At 56.4% G+C, this 17,717-nt stretch overlaps 1 protein-coding gene across 4 annotated transcripts; it reads left to right on the top strand.

Moving 5' to 3' along the window:
• Window positions 1–6,847: 6,847 nt before the first annotated feature.
• On the top strand, window positions 6,848–15,235 carry EFS (embryonal Fyn-associated substrate). 4 transcript variants are annotated; one of them, XM_045802723.2, is made up of 6 exons: window positions 7,024–7,056; window positions 10,555–10,833; window positions 11,102–11,242; window positions 11,348–12,070; window positions 12,456–12,545; window positions 13,704–14,138. In XM_045802723.2, exons 1-6 carry the CDS (start codon window positions 7,039–7,041, stop codon window positions 14,136–14,138), a joined length of 1,686 nt encoding a protein of 561 aa, XP_045658679.2. In that variant the 5' UTR covers window positions 7,024–7,038. The 4 variants fall into 4 exon arrangements, with proteins under 4 accessions (XP_045658682.2, XP_045658681.2, XP_045658679.2 ...); XM_045802722.2 differs by having other exon boundaries at window positions 11,102–11,263; XM_045802726.2 differs by lacking the exon at window positions 10,555–10,833 and having other exon boundaries at window positions 6,848–7,056; window positions 13,704–15,235.
• Window positions 15,236–17,717: the final 2,482 nt, after the last annotated feature.

Genomic DNA, 17,717 nt, shown 5'->3' with positions numbered 1-17,717 from the left:
AGCTCCATGGGCCACTGCCGGCCAGGAGGGGGCATACGAGCTCAGAAATGCTTTAACTAGGCCTAACCCCAAAGACAGGAGTCAGCCAGGGGTCACCCCTCCTGGGAGACACTGTGCTGGCAGCAGGCCACCTACTTCCCTCCAAGCCTTTTCTCTCCATCCTTGCCCATCGATCCCCCTCGTCCCCCACACCCACGACCCACCCCCCCCAACACACTCATACACAGACATGGTCTCTAGAATGATGTTTTCTGATTTGCATGTGCTTTCCCTTAGAAAATACTCCTCTAGTAACCAGGGACTCAGAAAATAAACAAAGGAAACCAGGAATAAGTTGAACTGCAGAATGAGGAGGAATCCTTCAAACGCCGTAGGGCAAAGCAGCCCCAGAGCAGAGGCGTGATGAGATCAGGGGGTGGTCTGGAGAATTGGGAGAAGTTGTTCTGGTAGGTTTGGGGAAGCCTGGGACTGGGGGTGAGGCAGGGGCTTAGGGGAAACAGGTGGTGCCTGGGAGAGCAGGAGCTCTCAGGTAAAGCACTGAGGCGGGGAGCTCATCACCCCACTCCCATTGCCCCGCTGTCTGCCCTATGCTCCCTAACGTCCTCTCACCTCTGCATGCCACTGTGCGTCACGTGCCAGGATAGGGCCAAGCCCTGCACATGCATCAGCTCATTTTATCCTTACAACGAAACCATGAGATGGAAACTAGTAACCCCATATTACAGATGACAAAACTAAGACCCAAAGAAATTTAGTAACTGGCCCAAGGTTGCACAGTTAGGAGGCAGAGCTGGCTTTTTACTCCAGCCCTGACCAGCTCCAAATCTAATCTCCTGGCACACAGGTGTCACACTGTGCTGACCCTCAGGCAGCTGCAAATGGAAGAGAAGCCCCCCACCCCCCACCGTCTGCGCTTTTCTGCTTAGCCAGGCTTGGGCCGGGACAGGTCTCACCTGAACCTGCCAGAGGCCACGGGCCATTCCCGCCCACTTAGGCACTCAGCCCTGCTGGCTGCGATCCACCGCTCCAGCTCCGTATTCCCCCACCTTTGGCCTGGCACATGGCTCCCAGGATGGCTCGTGGTGCGTGGTGCTCCTGAGAAACCCCTAACCCCAGAAAAGACTGTGAGGGGGCACTGCTCTTCCACAAGAGCTGAATCCCTAGGGGAGTCCCCCAAACCAATCAGAGCCTCAGAGCCTGACCCTGGCCCAGATCTTCCCATCCTGGCCCTGTCCGGAAGGGGGTGCTCGAAAGAGCTGGAAGTGATCCCAGCGGCTTCTTTGGCTTGTTGATGCTGCTGGCCCACATGGCCTTTCAGGAGAGGCCTCTGGGGTGTCCTGCTGCCTCTGTACCAGGACGCCCTCTGAGGAAAGCCCTAACAGGCAGAGGAAAGGCCTCTGCGAACACACGGTCGCCCCCAGGGCTGGCCTTTCCCCCACCATGGTGATCAGCGCTGACCTGAGAACCTGTGCTCTGAGTCACACGCACCCCACCCCCTCCGGTTTGCTCAGCCTCTGTCCTTATCTCCCAGCCGCTCTGTGGGACTCCTTTGGGTGATTCCCTGCCATGAGAAACATTTTCCAGAGGGTTTTCCTCCTGGGGGAACTAGTTTTGGAATCCCTGAGTCACTTCAGCTTCCAGGGAATCCTTGGGGGTGTGGGGAGATAGGGGTGGCAATGGGAAGAACGCTGGAGGCGGAAGCAAAGGAAAGTTCACCTCACACCTGTCCTCACTTGCCTGGGCATGGCCCCACAGCCAGAGGGGGCTGGCGGAGCCCCTGGGAGGAGGGATCGGCACCCAGCAGGGAAGGGTAGGGGAGAGGGGATGGAAGGCATCCCCACCTTGGCCAGGTAAGGCCCTGGGGGCTTGCAGAAAACTAGAGTGTGGCTGTCCTGCCCTTCCACAGAAAGACACGCCAGTCCTCACTGGCTGCCTTGAAGTCCTGCCCCTGCCTCTGGTCGTTTCTTGACCTTGGGCCCTCTCTGCACCTTTCTCCTCACTTGTAGACGTGCTTGTCTTTTGTTTTTCGGTTTGGAGAGGGTCACCTGGTTGACCACAAAAGCGTCAACCAGCTCAGCCGCTCTGGATCTCGGCTCTCGAAATACTGCTGAAACCACAGGACCTTACAGGGTCTGCTGAAGCTCATCCGCACACCCCGGATCTGAGGGCCCGGCCCCGGCGGTCAAAACGCACACATGCTTTGGCCCCTGCTGGCAAGTCCTGCTGTCCTTGGCCGGGGGCACCTCCTGGGTCACAACCTGCCTGTGAGCCTGCAACTGAGCGCTGGCCTGGACCAGGGGCCTCTGGAACGCTGCTCCCACGCCCTGATTAGTTAGTGACAACGGTACTCGTCGCTAGTTACTTGTAGTATCACCCTTAGTTACGAAGATGCTTAGGCTTAGGAGCCTGCCTTCAAAGAGAACCTTGTCTGGGCCGCCTGGGTGCCTCAGTCGGTTAAGTGTCCGACTCTTGGTTTCGGCTCAGGTCATGATCTCGGGGTCTGGAGATCTCGGGGTCTGGTCCATGCTCAGCGGGGAGTCTGCTTGAGATTCTCTCCCTCTGCCCACCCCACTCTCTCTCTCTCTCTCAAATAAATAAATGAGTCTTTAAGAAAGAAAGAAAACAAGAGAGAGAAACTTGTCTGGCCTGGGAGACACGTGGAAAATCCGGGCGAACTGGACAAAGAGCCCTGCAACTCCCTCCCCTCAGCCCAGTGCTGGTGCCCATGCATGGAAGCCCTGGGCTTTCTCAGATTTGTGCTGTAGTCACGGCTGGCCTGTTCACTCGGCAGCTATTATTGAGCTATTATATATGCTAGAAGTACAGAGGAGGACAACCAGATGAGGTCTCTGCCTCGGGAAGCTTACGGTTTAGGAGACCCATGACAAACAAGGAAACCAGATCATTTCTGATGATAACGAGTGCTATGAAGAAAATGCAACAGTGTTGTGAGATAGGGGGCTGGCGGGGGGCGGAAGGAGGGTGCTGCTCCGACTTGGAAAGCCAGGGAAGGCCTTTCTGAGGATGAGGAATTTGAGGGTGATGACGAAAAGCATGTGGGGGAAGAGTGGTCTAGGTAGAGGCAGCAGGACAGGCGGAGTCCTATAGGTGGGAAAGAGCTGGAAAGAGCTGAGAGCCAGGAAGGACGGCGTGGATGGGAAACAAAGGACAAGGGGAGAGCAGGGGTGAGATAAGGTAAAGAGGTGGGCGGTGGCCAGATCACAGAGGGTCTTACGGGTTATGACAGAGCATTTGGATTTTATCCCCGGGTTCTGAATGGATTCAAGCATGAGCTATGCGATGTGAGTTTCTCAAGGGCACGCACTATGTCCTTGACCTTCTGCTGCCCCCATAGGGCTGGCATCAAATAACAATAATAATAATTGCTTTTATCTAACATTGACACAGCATGGGCCAGGCACTGTTCTCAGGAATCTCTTACTCCTCACAAGTCTGACGCTATTGACGTCTTTATTTATTTATTTATTTATTTATTTATTTATTTATTTATTTGTCAGAGGGAGAGAGAAAGAGAGCGCGCCAGCGCGCGCACAAGCAGGGGGAGCGGCAGGCAGAGGGAGAAGCAGACTCCCCAGTGAGCAAGGAGCCCAATGCAGAACTCGATCCCAGGATCCTGGGGTCATGACCTGAGCCGAAGGCAGAGGCTTAACTGACTATTGATTTCATTATTATCCCGGCTTTAGGGACAGGAAACCAGAGGCTCCAAGAGGTCATGCCAAGGTCACTAACTACTGTTGAAACCAGGATTAGAACCCAGGCAATCTGGTAGCTGTGGGGTCCCAAGAGAGGAGACCTGGAAGAGTCCCTTCAGAGGAAGTCCCTCAGAGCCCGTGAGTTTTGAGCAGCAAGAGGAACCAGGACAGTCATGATATGGGATGGAAGAAACCGACGGTTGGCCCTGCTGGGAAGGGGAGAGAAGCTGGGGCCCAGAAAGCTAGATGGAGGAGTTCTCTCCTTGCTACCCCTTGAATAAGGCCCGAGCAAGCCCTGAGGCCGAGGCCCAGCTGCCTGAGGCCGCCGCCCACCGCGCACCTGGGGTCTAACTGCTCAGCCTGGGTTCTGCCTAACCTCACCTGCAGCCCAGAGCTCCCCCCTGAACAAGGGAATCGCCTTAAACCTCTGCAAAGGAGAAGGCCGAGAAGAGATAAGGACGGGGAAAAGGCTCCTCTGGGCCTCAACAAAGAAACACTTTCAGTTTTCATGAAAGCACAAGTGGGGAGGAGGGGGCGGGGGCAGGGAGCCAAGGTGAGGAAAAGCCTGGAGGGAGATCTCCGTGCTAGGCATTTTACATAGATTTACTCTTCACCAAAGACACTGCTGCAGAAGAGGAGCTGAGACTCAGAGATGTTACATAACTTGATCAAGGTCACACAGCTAATAAGCCGGGATTCATTCCTGAGTCTGACTGGCTCCGTTCCATGCCGGGGCGCTCCAGAAGTCAGTCTTGTCTTTCTGCAGGTTTATACTGTGCTCCCCCTCACCTACATTTATTTCACCAGGGGTCTGGAGGAAATTGGACTAGGCTGGAGTTGGGAGGCGGAGTTCTCCCTTCAGATCCATCTGGAAATTTGCAAGTTCCTCTACCATCCTAAGGGGTCTAAGTCTATTTAGAATTCCCAGGCCCACGCTCAGGTCTGCACCCCATCTGTGAGTCAAGCCCAGGACCAATCCCCACATTCACTGCACAATCTCTTCCTAACCCACCGCCATAGGTTCCACTTCTCTCCTCTGCACAGGATTCTTCACAGGGGCCCAGGCGACAGGGAGGGCGAGCCAGGCCAGGTAGCCCCGTCCCCTGCTAGGAAATGCCTGGATGTGTGGGCCTGCGGAATGTGAGGAGAGAAGGAGGGGAGCATCTGTTCAAGGCCTCAGGTTCACAAAGGGCCTTAAATTAGACCTCTGATGTTATCTCCAAATGAGGTTATACTTAGAGTCATTGTCTGTTTTATGTGTTTGAAGTCTTAATTTGTTAAATGTAAACACTGAAAATCTACTACAGCTTTTCAATCCCGTGTGGCATCTCACCTTTTAAACACCAGGAACCTCAAAAATGGAAAAAGGGAAGCTCCCTTCCAGTCTAAGAGGCCTTGAGGTGTGCCCCAAAAGGAAGAAGCAGGAGATGGGGGTAGCTGGAGGGAAACAGCACACACTAAGGAAAGTGCGGGAACCCAAGAACCCTGTCCTTTCAGCGGATCCCAGCTCCTCTGAAAGAGGTCTGCCCTTTTGGGCCCGCAGTCCCCACTCCTGCTCCCCGTGGCAGCGGAGTGAGCCAGAGTGAGGGCGGGGGACAGGCCCAGACTGGCAGAGCAGCGTTAAGAGGCGGCACCACCCGCCCGCCTGCCGCTCTGGGACCAGGCTCCTGTTCTCTCGCCAGGGCCAGAATCCATGTCCAGCCGCAGACCCCCACTTGTCCCCCCCACCCCAACAGCCGGCCAACCCTGTCACCGCTGCGGAGGCAACGCCAAGGGAGAGGAGACGATCGGCTGAGGACCCCAGAAAGGAGGAAGGAGCGAGCTCCCTCCCACGGGGAAGACAGATGTGGGGCTCATGAAAGGGACGCAGAGAGAGGGGCAGAGCGGGGGCGTGGCGGGGTGAGGGAAGCTCCCGGGAGCGAGCGCACCAGATCACGGGAGGTCCGCCGCGACGGCGGGAGGAAGAGGCGCCGGGGAGAGGGCCCGGGAGGGGGCGTGCAGTTTGGCCCGAGGGTCCCGAGCTGAAACTCAACACCCGCCTTTGGAGGGATCGTCCTCCTTTCTCCTCCGCCCCTTCCCTTCCCCTCCCTTTTCCCCTCCCTCCTTTCTTTTAATCCCCAGGACTGAGCCCCGCGCCGGAGCGGAGAGGGCCCGAGGGGAGGAGAAAGGAACTGCCCTGAGAGGGAGCCGGGAGCCCGGGAAGGGGAGGGACGGGGAGCCGCGCGCGCGGGGGCTGAGCCCGAAGGCCACGCGCGACCCCCGGAGCCTTCGCAGCCCCCTCAGTGTCCCCCCTCACCCCCCTCCAGGCGAGTCCACGGGACCCTGGCCCCCGCTCCTCCTTCGCCTTCTCTTTGCTGCTTCTTTTGCTTTGTGGCCTTTCTCTCCGTCCCCAGCGCCCCCGGGAGCTGCCCCGAGGGACCCCGCCGAGGGTGCGCGTGAGCGGGCCGAGGGGTGGCGGCGCGCGGGTGGGCCCCGCGGCGGCGTGGGGAAGGCCGTCCCGCCCCTTCGGGCCGAACCCGCGTGCGGGGAGCGAGGTTCCGTCGCCGCGCCCCCCGAGCCCCGGGCGTGCTGAGGGCGAGCGTGCGTGAGTGTGACCGCGCCTGGCCGCCGGGCGTGCGAGGGTCTGAGCCGAGCGCAGCCACTCGGGCGACGCAGCCCAGCGGCCACGCTCTCGGAGGCCTTCGGCGCCAGCCTGGCCTCCTTTCGCCAACTTGGGCGAGTCTGAAAAGCGGCGAACTTCTCAGGGCTCGCTCGCCCCACCCCCTCGCAGCGGGGCCGCCGCAGGGCCCCGGGCCGCCCCGACCACAGCCCTGGGAGCACCGCTCTCGGCCGCGGCCCCCGGGTGCGGAGGGTTGGCCCCTGAACTCGCCCGTCCAGCCCAACCGCCCCGGCGGCTTCTCCCAGCCCTCGGGGCCGTCCTGACGGGCCTGGCGAGGCGTCGAGGGCGGCCCCAGCTCCCGCCTCCTCGCCTGTCCCGGCCCTGGGAGGGAGCTTCCGACCCCTGCGGACCCGGGGTCCCTCCGCGGCCTAGGGCAGACAGCTCCGGGGGCCTGGCCAACCCCGTGGCCCTTGGGACGGCACGGAGCGCGCGCCCTTGGATGAGGTCCCGCAGCGACGCCCCGGCCCGCCCCGCTCCTCCTCCTGCCCGGCCAAGCTGCCTCCCATTTGGGGAGTTTTGTGGGTTTTCTTTCTCCTCCTCCACCCTCCGCGGAGGCCACGACTCAGGAGCCGCAGCCGGGGGCCGCCTCCATGGTGCGGGGCGGCCGCTGCTGAAGTCAGAGAAACCGAGCCTGGCTTGGAGCAGGCCGCGCGGGAGGCCAAGGCCATGGCCATAGCCACGTCGGTGAGTCCACCAGGGAGAGGAGGCTGCGGGCCACAGGCCTCCGCGGCCTGCCCTGCACTCCTGTCACTTTTATTTCTGCCTTCTCTTTGTCTTTCTCCCTGGGCCCTTTCTCCTTAGAGAGGCTGTGTCCTCCACCCCCCCCACCCCCACTTTTGTTTCCCTCTTTCCCTCTCATTCCCCTTCCCTAGCTCCTTCTGGGTCTAGGTTCCCCCTTCTCCCCTCCTCCTCCCCATTCTCCTCTTTTTCTTTCTAGAGGCTGCCCCTGGATGGAGGGGAGGGGGTAAGCCTAGCCCGAGTCCTATCTGCTGTCTTAGGGGCGGGAACAGATGGCCACCGGTGGTTGGCAGGGGCTTGTGATTGGGAGGCAAGTAAAAGGTTGGGAGGGGGCTGAAAGAACGGAGGTGGCTCCAGGAAAATGGGAGAGGCCAAAGAGGCCCTTCTCTAGAAGAAGGATGGAGGAAAGCGGGGAAATAGAGCAAAAGAGGGAGGTCGGGCGGGGAGAGAGAGAAAATAGAGGGAGGAGAAGAGGTGATGTCAGTCAGCCTCTGGCTACTTTCCGGGGACTGGGGACAAAGGGAGGAGACAGCTGGCATGATGGGACAGTGGGAGGAGGCGTCCCAGAGAGCGTGTGGCCCACTGCCACCCCCCAGTTAAGGCAGCCACTCCCTCACAAGTCAGCTGGGCGCCTGAGGAAGGGGTAGAGCAGAGGTGGCCACACCCGTCATCAATCAGTCTATCAGCAACTCCGGCCGGGGTTCCTGAAATCGTGAGGCCCAGAGGTTTGGCCCCATTGGACAGAATTTAAACCTGAACACAAGGAGGAGCTCTCCACAGCCCCACCTCTGCTTTCTGCCCAGCATGCCTTACAGTCTGAATCCAAGCAACTCTGCCCCCTTTCCACCCTTCCCTAGACCCTGTGATTCCCAGGGAAAGCGAGGCTGCCTCTTGCTTTCTGGCCCCCTCTGAATGGGTACTCTGGGAAGGAGGACTGGGAGTCTGGAAAGATGAGAAGCATGGCTCCTGACATCCTCCCATACCCCTCAAGGATGAGTTCAGTTTTCACTCCTTTTCAGACCAAACTCCTTTTAGCTCCTCAGTCTGTATGATGGTGAGAAGACCTTAACTCAGAGCTTGGAGAGGGGGAGGTCCTGAAAACAGTGGGAGTACTCTTGACATAAAGATGCTGACTCAGGGCTAGCTTAGATCAGCTGGTCAGCTTTTTAGTCCCAGGAGGTAGGTTTTTCTTTTTACCTAGAGGTGGGGGGGGGGGGATTTACTCTAATCAAACTCATAGGATTCTAGTAACAGCTAATATTTACTGAGCTTCTACTGGCCCTGTGCTGGTCCTACGCTTTGTCCTGGTTTGTCCTGGTGGTTTGATGTATTATTTCCTCCAGTCCTCGCCACAACCCTGTGAGGATAGTGCTGTTATTATCCGGAAATGGGTATTTGGATATGGCCATGGAATTCTACAAAGGAGGTCAAACAACCTGCCCAAAGTCACCCAGTTAGAAAGGGACAGAGCCAGGACTCAACCCCGGTCTGTTTGCTTCAGAGCTGTGCTCTTCACCCCCTGCCTAATCCAAAACGCTAATTTCTGATTTACAACTAGAAAGAAAAGTGCTGAGCTAACCAGGAATTTGGGCCATCTGGTTAACATGTTTTCTTTCTGCGGGACAATATCCTTTAGAAGCCAAAATATAATCAGAAAATGGTTTGATGCGTCTGGAACCGGGCAAGAGGAAAAGTCAGTCTGTTGTTAAAATCACCCAGCCATGAGGGCTGGACCACCTCTCCACGCAAGGCGGATGCCAGACAAGGGGAACGTGCGCTCTTGCTGGCCGAGCAGGGCCTCCCCCTCTCCAGGGCCTGGTGGCCAAATGCACCCCTGCCAGAGATCATTAGCTTGACATGTTTTACTGAATTAGTCAGCCCGCGTGGATCACCTGCCCAGTGATGCCTGACTACCTGCTCTCCGCCACCACTGCCTGGGATCCCGCCAGCAGGCGCAGACACTTAGCAAGCATAACCCGACCAGAATATATTTCAATATTGTGAGTGTTGTAAGCTTAATGCTACCAAAGGACAACATGGGACCGGAGCCCTGTGAGGGGTGACTAGCAAAGGGAGATCGGGTATAATGAAGACTTCATCTGCACTTGAGTCATGTCTGAGCCATGGACTCTACTTAACCAAGAGGTTAAGTTACCAGTAGAAGAAGAAGAAAGTAGAACCTCGTGTTTGTGATTGTGGAGAGGCAGTTGGGGGTGATTGAGAGCACTGTCTCTGGAGTCAGACAGCCTGGGGTTCAAGTGACCTCCACCAGCAGCACCGGCTCTCTGTTATGGGCAGAGCCCTACCCTCTCTGTCCCAGCCTCCTTTCCAAATGGGGATAATGATGGCTCCTTCCTCATAAGGATGTTTCGAGATTAAATGAGATGAGATGAGATGATTCGTGTAAAGACTTGCACATGTCTGGATAGATAATTTGCCCTTGATATCTGTGACTTACCGTAACCTGAGCAGGTGGCTCTGGAAGCAACAAAGATTAGATGTCCCTACCAGACAGGGACTGGAAACAGGCCGATAAATGTTTGCTTTTGGTTGGTCTGCCAGCCCCTCCTCCACACACACACACACACACACACACACACACACACACACACGCACAGTAGAGTGTATACTCTTTTCTCCTCTCCATGGTAACCTCAGCTTCCTCTGATAGAACCTTATTTGCTGAGACTGAGAACAAAACAGTTGCTTCAGTTTCTGTTTTCTTCCTTTTTACGCCTAGGCACTGTCTGGGCTGGGTTTTTCCCAGTCTTTCCCAGATTGATGGGTCTCTGCTGCCACTCATTCTAACCTTCTGCTTGTCGGGGATGCTGCCTGGGAAACAGGGAAGGCGAAGGAGAGTCTCTGGCAGACCTTAGCAGGGCTTTCTCATGTACACGAAGCTTTGGAGGAAATTCATTCAACACATGTTCATTGAGACCTGATTCCAGGTGAAGCCCTTTCGCAGGGCCAGGAATATAGCAGTCCCTGTTCTCCCAGAGCTTACAGGGTAAGGGAAGAGATAGATAAGAAGAAACGAAATAACCGATAGTATAAAGTATGATGAAGGAAACGGTGGCGGAGACGGACACAGAATGGGGCAGGGAAAGGAGTGAAGAAAAGACCTCTTTGAGAAGGAGACACTTAAACAGAATTGAAGGATGAAAAAGGGCCAGTCAAGCAATGAGTCAGGACAAGAGCATTCTGGGTCAAGGAAACCACAAGTGCAAAGGCCCTGAAGTGGGCCAGAATTTCTCTAGTTCAAGGAATAGAAAGGAAGAGGAAGAGTACAGGGAATGAAGCTGGAGACAAGGCAGGACCCAGTCGAGAAGAGCTGAGGCAGTTCAGTAGCTTCAGGGAAATGGGGAGCTCTATATTTTTGAGCGAGGGACCCATTGACCTGATACATGTGTGAGACCCTCTCCCCACTCCCGCCTCACCCACCAGGCCCAGCTGGCGCGGGCACTCTACGACAACACCGCTGAGTCCCCCCAGGAGCTGTCCTTCCGTCGAGGGGACGTTCTACGGGTACTGCAGAGGGAGGGCGCGGGTGGGCTGGACGGCTGGTGCCTCTGCTCCCTGCACGGCCAGCAGGGCATTGTGCCCGCCAACAGAGTGAAGCTCCTTCCTGCCGGCCCGGCGCCCCAGCCCAGCCTCACCCAGGTGCCCCCAGCCCAGCCCGGCTCACCATATCCAGCCCCAGAGCACAGCAATGAGGACCAGGAGGTGAGAGCTGGAGCCCTCCCCGCCCCAAGCCAGAAGAGCGCCGTTCCCCTCTGCTGGTACCTGCAGCAAGGTGGGGCAGGGCGATCCCTGAGACCGCAGCTCTTCACGGACCCAGTGCTGTGTGAAACCTGTCTGCCAACCCTTCCTGGGCTCTGTTTCCCCATTGCTACAGGGTGGGGGCTGGAAGGGGCGTAAGCTCCTCTACGGCATATGTTATCTGCTTCTCTGGTCCCCACTCCTGACCCGCCCATCCGTCTTGATCCCCCAGGTATATGTGGTGCCACCCCCAGCTCGGCCCTGTCCTACCTTAGGACCTCCAGCTGGACCCTGCCCGCCGTCTCCTGATCCCATCTACAAAGTCCCCAGAGGGAGTGGGACCCAGCCGGCTGCCCCTGGAGACGCCTTGGAGGTGAAGGCTAGACCTCCATGTGTATGTTGGGCAGGACGCAGAGGGCTCGCAGTGGGCGTCCGCTGTTGAGTCTGAAGCTAACTGGTGGCTCTGTTCCCTGTCCAGGTCTATGACGTGCCCCCCACTGCCCTCCGAGTTCCTTCCAGTGGTCCCTATGACTCCCCTGCCTCCTTCACCCGCCCTCTGGCCCGAGTTGCCCCGCAGTCCCCTGGAGAGGATGAAGCTCCCTATGACGTGCCTTTGGCCCCAAAGCTACCATCAGAGCTGGAACCGGATCTGGAGTGGGAGGGGGGCCGGGAACCCGAGCCCCCCCTCTATGCTGCCCCCTCCAACCTGAAACGGGCCTCAGCCCTGCTCAATCTGTATGAAGCACCGGAGGAACTCCTAGCAGATGGGGAAGGTGGAGGAACTGAGGAGGGCATCTATGATGTGCCCCTTCTGGGGCCAGAGGCACCCCCTTCTCCTGAGCCCCCAGGAGCCTCAGCCTCCAATGACCTGGACACCTTGGCCCTACTTCTGGCCAGAAGCCCTCCACTCCCACACAGGCCCCGCTTGCCCTCAGCCGAGAGCCTGTCCCGCCGCCCTCTGCCTGCCCTGCCTGTCTCTGAGGCCCCCAGCCCTTCCCCAGCTCCCTCTCCTGCTCCAGGCCGGAAAGGCAGCATCCAGGACCGACCTCTACCCCCACCCCCACCCCGCCTGCCTGGCTATGGGGGCCCCAAGGCTGAGGGGGATCCAGAGGGCGAGGAGGTAGAGGACAATCCGGAAGGACACCACAACGAGTATGAGGGCATCCCAATGGCCGAGGAGTACGACTATGTCCACCTGAAGGTGAGCTCCCCTCCCACCAGAAATGCCTCCAAGATACCCAGAGGGAGGAGTGACGAGGCCTGGGCCCAGACCGACCGATCCTTCCTCCCTCCCTCCCTCCCTCCCTCCCTTCCTTCCTTCCTCCCTCCCTCCCTCCCTCCCTTCACTGGCCCTGCACTCTATGGCCCGGGACCCCAGTACTTGGCCCTACCACTTGTACTGGTGCTACAGCCTGGGGTCCCCAAGCCATCTGACCTGCCCCCAGATCTCTCCCACACCTGGAGTCAAGGGACTGCAACTTCTGATGGCAGGAGAAACCTGGGGAAGAAAGGGGGAAGGGGCAGGAACACAGCAGGGGGAGGGGCGGGGGGGGGCCCTCCGCTTGAGACCTTCATCCCTCCCACAGGGCATGGATAAAGCTCAGGGATCTAGGCCCCTGGATAAAGCCTTCCCAGGGGATCCTGAACTGCTGGAGAGGGGGCCGCAGGAGCAGCAGGTAACCCTGTGGGGAAGGTGCTAGAGAAGGGGGACAGGAAGGAGGAACAGGAACCTGAAGGAAGCAGCAAGGGATAGAGATTAGGATGGGGATAAGAACTCTGGGAGCCGGAGCTGGGGTAGAGAGGAGCAATAATTCAGCAGGAAGGAGCTGGAACCTGGAAAAGGATATCAGGAATTCAGAAAGAGGGAAAGAATGTGTTGGAGAGGAATCAGAAAACCAAGCAGCCACGGAAGCAGAGAGAATTTGGGGCTGGGCCGGGTGACTTCTGAAGCTCCTTCCAACTGTGAATTCCTGGGTGCCTAAGAGACCTGGCTTCTAATCCCGGCTCTACCAGTAAGAAGCCAGGGGCCCTGAAGTCACCAGTTAATCTCTCTGGGCCTCAGGAAAGTGAGGCGGTCTCCTCAAATGTCTAGAATGGTCCTAAACATAGTAGCTACTGTTTATCAGGGAGCTCCCAAGCGTGGACCCCGTGCTAAGCACGTCGCCCGGGTCAGCACTAATCACAGCCACAGTTAGTACTCACACAGCGCTCACCGTGTGCAGCGTTCTGTTCTAAGCCCTCTCTGTGCTGCGGCACTAACTGCCCCACAGCCTTGGGAGGCAGACGCTAGAACGGCACCGTCCAATATGGTGGCACTAGCCACGTGCGGCCGCTGCGCACTTGCGATGTGACTAGTCTGAATGGGAAGGCTCTGTAAGTAGAAAACAAACGCACACCAGATTTTGCAGACTTAGTATGAAAAGAAATGTCAGTCATTTTTGTATTGATTACATATTGAAATTACAAACAATTTTTATATCTGGAGTAAAAAAAAAAATCCAGTTTCTTTTCACTTCTCCTCACATGGCTACTAGAAAAATTTTTATTACACATGTGGTTCGCATTATGTTGACACTGGACAGCGCGGTACCAGATGCCCCATCTCAGAGATAAGGAAACGAGTTCAGAGACTAGTTGGAATCCAGGTTGATCTGACATCAGCTCGGGGCACTTTCCTGGCCCGGGCCATGAGAATTTAAATTTTCTGATGGGCAACCGGAAGAGCTCAGGTAGGAAGGAAGGAATGAGGAACCGAGGAAGGGAAGGCGGGAGGAAGGGATTGCAAAAGTAGCACGCCCCCGAGCGTGCCCGCCAAGCACTCCTCTTGCCGGCAGGAGGCCCCGTCCCCAGGGGAGCCGCTGGATCTGCCCACCGGAGACCTGCAGCTCCTGCACTTCTACGCAGGCCAGTGCCAGAGCCACTACTCAGCACTGCAGGCGGCCGTGGCGGCCCTGATGTCCAGCACCCAGGCCAGCCAGCCCCCACGCCTCTTCGTGCCCCATGGCAAGCGGGTGGTGGTGGCCGCTCATCGCCTGGTGTTTGTTGGGGACACTCTGGGCCGGCTGGCAGCCTCCGCCCCTCTGCGAGCACAGGTCGGGGCTGCAGGTACAGCACTGGGCCAGGCATTGCGGGCCACGGTGCTGGCTGTCAAGGGGGCTGCCCTGGGCTACCCGTCCCCCCCTGCGGCCCAAGAGATGACACAGCGTGTGGCAGAGCTGGCGGGCCAGGCCTTGCACTTCACCACTCTGCTCTCCAGCCTGGCCCCCTGAGGGGCCCCTCGGCCCTGCTCCGCCCCTCTCCTGCCCTGCCGGAGCCCCCTCTTGGGCCTTGGGCGGCTGGAGGGCTCTGTTTTAGGGACCAGGAGAGCTGGGGGCATCTTTCCCCTGCCAATCATCTCAGTTTCTCACAGAGATGTCCTCCCCCTCCTGCAGCTTTTTGTACGAGCCATTTTGTATAAATTATTTATATTTAATATTATTCCCTGTTTTGTCAGGGGCAGGTGCCAGGCCCTTTGGGACAGAGAGGAACTGGACTCTCCTCTCTCAGCCTGGGGTGGAGGTTCTTGGTCACTGCACTGCCACCCACCTCTGGAAACTTGCCCCACAGAGAACCAGGTGGCTGAAACCTGCGGCCACCCAGAGCCCCTTTCTCGTCCTGTTTCTTGGCTGTAGAACTTCAGCACCTCACTGTTGGCCGAGAGTGAGGGCAGGACACTGACCGCCCAGAATGTGGAGGTCCGGGAGAGGCCCGAGGGCTCCTCCCCACAGGACAGAGCTGGGCCTCAGTGAGCCCTGCTGTCTGGGTCTCTGCCTCTGCTTTGTGGGTGCTTGGGGGAGGGGGGGCCAGGCCTGGTGCCCCTTGGCCAAACTGATGGGACACACACTGTGGGCAGGATGTCCTTAGGTTTGGAGGGAGATTTTGCTGTTATTTTCAATAACTACTCATTCGGCGGTTTCAGCTCCCATGATGTGCCAAGCACAGTTTCTGAAAGTACATTGTGGGATGGGATGGATATAACTGAGTCAGTTAAAATAAGGAAATAAAAAAAAAAATACCTGCCACAGATTTGACATTGCTAGTAATGGAAATAAACAGGATGATGTGAGGGACTAACTGGATGAGGGAAAGGCCATTGAAGGGGACTTTGGACAGGACGGTGGGGCGGTAATATCTGAGCTGAGACCCCAGGGATCAGAGCACCAAGAAGATTCTGAGAGCTAGCATTCCCAGAAGGCAGACACTTAGTACTGACTGGGGCCTTTCCCCGAAGACTTCACTCTCACACGATGTCATTAGATAGGTGCACATGTGGAGAGATTGGCCTCACGAGAGCTTTGAAAGGTGCCATGCTGAAGAGATCACCCCAGTGAAGGCCTGTCCTCAGCTTCACGCCACAGGACAGCTCTGGCCAACAGCACGGTTCTGCTGGCTGGCCTCAGTGCCCTCTCCCTTAGGTTAACGCAAGAAGGTCTAGCCCCTTCAGCCCCCCTTCCCAGGCCTCCTGCTGACTGTCCTTCTAGACACACCTTCTCTTAGAGGAGCCAAGGGGCCAAGTGAACGCAATGTGCCATTAGTCCGTAGTCCTCAAGCACTGGTGAGATTGACAGGCCATGGCTTAGATGGGCGATTACGCCAGCCACTCACCACAGGGAAGAAGTCCAAGCCACAGATCTGTTGTTTCAGTTGTACCTTTTCCAGATGACACCTTGGCACTGTGACTGGATTAGAGGCACCCCAAACTTCAGTCAGAGTCAGTTTCTTGGCCCTCGTCTATGCCTTTGCTTTCTCCATTTTGGGTTCCTTCTTTCTCATTTCACTCTCAAAACTCACTTCCAGATTCTGGGGTGACCCAAATTCACCCTTGTGTGCCGAAGACTTAGAACAGGGCTATCCTCCATCATCTCCCAGAAAGAACGTCAAGAGATGAACCCGGAAACAGGTTTCAGTGCAAGTCCCAGATCTGCCACGCACCTGCGTGCCTGCGGGTAGATCCCGTCGGCCCCTGAGTCCTGGCTTTACCTTTAACAGGAGGATGATCATAATGGTCTCACAGGGTTGCGAGGCCGGAACAAGATAATGCGTGTTGAAGGGCCCAGTGCCACAGAAAGTTAAGCGATTATATATAATTCCAGGGCAGACACAAGGACACAGACAAACGAATTCCCAAGGAATGTTGGCTGTGACCCCACCAAAGTAAATCCTAAAGAGACACTGAAATGAGTTGGGGTAGAGGAGCGGTGGGAAGCTGCTTAATGTACTAGAAGAGTTCCCATATTTGGAAAATTTCTGAACAGAGGAAACAAATTGGAAGTGTGTGGTTCAGTGGAGAGAAGAGGCAATGGATTTCCTGGCTGAGACTAACAGCACACTCCTTTCTAGCCCATAACTTTAGACTAGAGAATACAATATCTATTAGGTATTAAATCTCTTAGAGAAGTGTGTCTCTAACTTGAATGTACTTATACCTGGGGGTCTGGTTAAAAGGGAGATTATGATTCAAGGGCTTGGATTCTGCATTTCTAACAAGCTCCTGGATGACATGGGAGTGCCGGTCTGTAAATCACACTTTGAGTAGCAAGTCTAGGGGTCAGGGAAGGCTTCTCTGAGGCAGATACGCCTGAGCTGATAGCTGAAGGATGAGAACTTGACTAGGGGAGGACAAGCCCTCAGGCATAAAGACCAGCTTGTGCAAGGGCCCTGTGGCATTGGGAAAACTGAAGGCCAGTATGATGAGTGCAGTCTGGGGAGAGAGGCAAGGTGAAGCACCAAGGAGGATGGGATCAAGCATGTATGAGGCTTCTGGAATGTTAGTATTTACCTCGGTGAGGAGGAGCCATTGAAGGCTGTTAAGCAGGAAAAGGAGACGAACAGATCTGCATTTTGAAAAAAATCACTCCGCCTGCACTAGAAATAAGGAGAGGAGAAAGGGGCGGAAACGACGTGGATGCAGAACACCAGTAAGGCTCAAGCAGTCTGGGCAACGGGTAGCTTGACCGACAGCGGTAGCGATGTAGAGAAGCAGTGAGAACTACATAGGAAGTAAAATGGCCAGCATTTTGTAAAGGATTTGACATGGGGGTAAGGAGGAGGCATTGTCGGGGCTGTCACCTGAGCACCAGGCCTGGGTGAGGGTGAGGGTGAATGGTAAGGGTACCATTCACTGGGGGAAAGAAGCACTAGAGAACAACCACGTTACAGGGGGAAGAGCATGAAGTTTGGTCTTGGACATAATTGAATTTGAGATCCCTGTGAGTCACCCAAGGTTAAGAGGATGAATAAGAGGTGGCTTCATAGGTCTGGGACTCAGAAGAGAGGTGGGGGCTGGAGATGTAGATCTGGAGATCAGGTTTGTATTGTTTATATCGGGGGTGAATGAGGCCATGGACATGGGTGAGATTTCAAGGTGGGAAAGAACAATGAAATGAGAAGAGGACCCAGGACCAAGCCTCAGGATCGCAGACACAGTGAGGGTGAAGAAGAGGAGGAGGAGCCCGCCATGGAGAAAAGAGGAGCAAGACAAATAAAACGAGGAGTATATGAGACTCAGCAACCAAAAAAGAAAGTGTTTAGAGGAAGGGGTGGTCAACAGCGCCAAAAGATGTTGAGAAATGACAAGACAGGGTGGTCTTGTAGAGGACCACAGCCAAGCTGCTTACAGGGTCCAACCCAGACCTCCAAGTGCACACCCTGAACTGTAGTTGCCAGTATGCGCAGCTGTCTCCCAAGTAAGCTACTCCAAGGTGGTCTTGTCCAACCTGTCATCCCCCAAAGCCAGCAGAAGGCCAGGCACATAATAGACACTTAATAAATTTTACTGAGGAACGAGTGGATGGATGGATGGATGGAAG

Source organism: Ursus americanus, chromosome 35 (assembly GCF_024610735.1).
Source record: "Ursus americanus isolate L20-20 chromosome 35, mUrsAme1.1.p, whole genome shotgun sequence".
NCBI classification, from domain to species: domain Eukaryota; kingdom Metazoa; phylum Chordata; class Mammalia; order Carnivora; family Ursidae; genus Ursus; species Ursus americanus.
Note: the sequence above shows the minus strand (reverse complement) of the source record. Positions and strands in the feature narration are given on the sequence as shown.